The sequence below is a fragment of the Amblyraja radiata genome, chromosome 24, assembly GCF_010909765.2.
Source record: "Amblyraja radiata isolate CabotCenter1 chromosome 24, sAmbRad1.1.pri, whole genome shotgun sequence".
NCBI lineage: Eukaryota > Metazoa > Chordata > Chondrichthyes > Rajiformes > Rajidae > Amblyraja > Amblyraja radiata.
In genome coordinates this window covers 23,037,588-23,041,294 of record NC_045979.1, presented here as the reverse complement: position 1 = coordinate 23,041,294, position 3,707 = coordinate 23,037,588, and the positions used below count along the sequence as shown (strand labels likewise).

The following is a 3,707-nucleotide window of genomic DNA, read 5'->3' as shown; positions in this document are numbered from 1 at the left end:
GTGTGTGTGTGTGTGTGTGTGTTGGAGGTGAGCACTAGGAACGCGTAAAACATCAGTGGAACAGGTGAAGGAATGTGGACACCAATACTTCCAAATGCCACAGTGCAGAAAACGCTTAGGATAAGCGCAATTTATTAACATAAACAGCAAGGCGGGGCAAGTGGGACCCTACCGCGTATTGTTCATTTGATCTCAGGACTGAATTCATTTTAAAGTTAGGATCCGTGGCAATTTCATCGCATTCCTTAGTTGTTCCCTAAATTTAGCCTGAGTGACGACGTAAAGAGCTGTGTTCGTGCAGCAGCTCAAGAGCTGCAGCATGAAGCAGAGTTGTCGCATAGATGCTGGTGGAATTGCAAGCACCATCCCCAAAAATCGCAGTCGGTTCCACACGTGATACACCGTGAATAGAGCCCATAATAGGATGAAATTTCCCGAGATAACCAGCAGTAAAATGAGGGATTTCCGACGGTTCTCCATCTCTGGGTCTCTCGCGCTATCCCCATGATTGGGTGCCCGGAGTCTCTTGCGGGATCGGCTGGCCATTAAAACGTATCTGATAGTTAAAGCATTGAGAAGCACAACCAGGACAAATGGGATGATAGGGGTGAAGAGGTAGTGAGCGAGTTCGATTCCTGCCCAGACCGGTGAATTCACGAGACGGTCTCTTGGCATACAAAACCAGACAGCATACGCAAGAGAATATTCAGATGTGAGCATAAAATGCCAGGTGATGTTCTTTAAAAAGCTCAGCACAGTCACTGTTCCTAGAACCATAGCCGCTGTTCTCTCCTGACAATAGTTATTTTTCAGTTTCTGGCAACAAATGGCCACAAATCGATCAAAGGTGAACGCGACGGTGAACCAAACCGAGCAATCTGTGGCCGTGAAAAGCAGAACGGCGTGAATATCGCAGACCGGGATAGATCGCACGAAAGTGAAATGATCCCGATAAGCAATTGGAATTTGCCTCAAAATCACGTCGAAGACAACGACTAGTAGATCTGCTGCTGCCATGGCCACGAGGTAGCGAGTGACACACTTGGAGAGGCCGCTCTTTCCCCGGGATAGGATAACAATCGTCACCAAGTTAACTGCGTGTACGGGAAATTAACAGGAACATTGCAAATTAAGCGGAGAGGAAAGTTCGCAATTCCACTTAGACACCAAATAGATCAGTAAATGTATTTATCAGATTCACGCATATCCCGAGGATCTTAGGTATTTTATAGAAAGGCAATGATGATAGAATGATGCAGTAGAAGAGGCTATTCATCCCCTTCAGTTTGAACCCATTAAATGGCCCATTGCACAGTTCTTTCCCTACATCCTGTTAATTTCACCCCTTTTAGAGGATCGTATAATCCATGTGAAGTCACCATCTATGGAGACCCGCTGAGTTAGTCCTTCTAGTTCTTTACTACAAGGGGAACCATCCTTGTGCATCGGTATACGTGACAATAAACTAACCTGAACTGAACTGAGTTCGTCAGTTCGTCTTAATATTTCCTGATGGCTTGGCCCATTGCAATAAATTAAATCGGTAACCTCGCCAAAAGTTCGAATTTCCTGATATTGTGTCCAAAATTAGGTAAAGAATAAACTTTTTTTCTCTCCCTCGTTTATTATATTGTTTGCAGTGTACTATGTTTACATATTCTGTTGTGCTGAAGTAAGTAAGAATTTCGTTGTTCTTGTTCTATCTGGAATATATGACAATAAAACTCTCTTGCCTCTTGGTTGCTAACAAGTTTTATCTGGTTAGTTTTTAAATCTCTCAGTTTACCTCTATCCTTCCATCTATAAACCACGCACTATAACAAAGAATTGTTTTCTGTTAGTGGTTTATTGAGCTGTTTCCTACCTGGGAAATGTTTACGCAATCATTCTTAACGTTATCTTTTCACACACTTTCAAGTCGCAAACATCCCCCTTTGCACCAGCACGGTTTGCAACATCGGTAAATGTTAACCTTTAACCCTTTCGTTGCGTAATTGATCTCAAATTCCTCCTTTATCATATTTTGTAGAATCTGCTCTTTTCTGTAAACTCTCGGTCAGGTCCAGCTCGTTGCAAGTCAGAGCGAAACTTTACTCGATTCCGTTCCATTAAACATTGTGGTACGATATGGTTGTGTGGAGATGAAGATTGTTAATGTTGTCAATGCTGACGCCAATAAAGATCACTGTCTCAGCTGCATATTTGTTGGAAGCTGGTGTAGTCCCTAGTGCCATTCAGCAAACCCAGATCCACCATTAGAGATAATTAATATGAGCTGGAAATTATCCTGATTCCCTTATATTAACCAATAGTTACTGGATAATGGTTGGAGCGGAAACCCGAGCTGACTCCCTATAATGCACTATGTCCACCACACAATAACAGCAATGATTCAGATGTCTTGACTGAAGTTAATTAAGAATTATATATCATCGCCTACCTTTGTTCTCACATTCTGATGCTTCCTGACTGCAATTTGAATATTGAAATTATAAGAATCTGCTTTACAACAATTTTAAAGCACGGTTATGGCTGCCTCTAGTAGATATCTCGTTCCTAAATGCAACAATGTCCTCATATATCCGATAAACGCATTTTAATAGAAGGGTGGACGTGCGTTTAATTAATAGATAAGTCATTTGGAGACTGGCTAAGAGCCAGACAGCAAAACAAACGTGCGTCGTTTCATTGAACAAAGTGGTTTTTTTCCCGAGGTGTCACTAGAGCACAGATACTCTGATACATAGTATATTCAGTAATCCAGTTACGGACAGCAACCCTGGTGTGCAGGACATCATATGACACGATGAATGGAGAGACAGTATGCAGAAATGCTCAAAAACGCTGACGGAGCAGACATGGAGTGCAACATACACCGTGAAATCAGGACTGAATTGGTGAAATGACAAACTCGGAAGGTGCAGTTTATTGCAATGTGCAAACAGAATGGACGCAGTAGGCGGAGAGCAAAATTAAACGAACTAATACATTCTTAAATTGGGCGCGGGACAACAGTCTCCTAGGTGGTGATGGAAAGGTGTCGGGCAGCATGGTACTAACATGGATCATCGATGGCCAACAAGATATTTGAGAAGGAATATTTACATATTATTTATAAAGCTGTTATTTACAAATTAAAGCTGAATATCCATTACGTGATATTACATCTCCGTTTAAGTACTGAGGAAAAGCGAAGGTTAGGCGATAGTTTTATGAACACCTATATTATGAACATAAACATGACACCGAATCTCATTTACCACGCGGCCGTAGTTTCGGTCACACACTGGCTTCCTGCCACGGCTTCCTTCACCGTTCCAACCAAATTCACCATAATTTCGAGGAACAATACCTCACCTTTGAAATACTATTTTACAACTTACAGAACTAAATAACAACACTGTTAGTTTTCTGTTTCAACATATACTACTTAAAAAACTCACCTTTTGGTTTCTGAAGTTTCCTTGCCATCTGGGTTTGGCCTCCATCATCGTTACTATATGGTTAAGTCAATTGGTCTTTACAGACCTTCCTGCTCTCCTCTCTCACTGTCGCAGTGTCTTTTTAGATGTCATATTTGATTCCGATGGAGACCTATCAATCTCTCCGAACAACCATCCCTCTGTCCTCGTAGTTACTACCTAACCCGCCGACCAAATCAGTATTTCCAGATTTATTCCATATTTCCAGCTTCCTCCCTTTTGGTC

The 3,707-nt window shown here is 41.9% G+C and overlaps 1 protein-coding gene across 1 annotated transcript; it reads right to left on the bottom strand.

Moving 5' to 3' along the window:
- Positions 1–204: 204 nt before the first annotated feature.
- Positions 205–3,471, bottom strand: LOC116986585 (probable G-protein coupled receptor 139). The gene is made up of 2 exons (XM_033042183.1): positions 3,444–3,471; positions 205–1,094 (listed from the first exon to the last, which is right to left on the bottom strand). Exons 1-2 carry the CDS (start codon positions 3,469–3,471, stop codon positions 205–207), a joined length of 918 nt encoding a protein of 305 aa, XP_032898074.1.
- Positions 3,472–3,707: the final 236 nt, after the last annotated feature.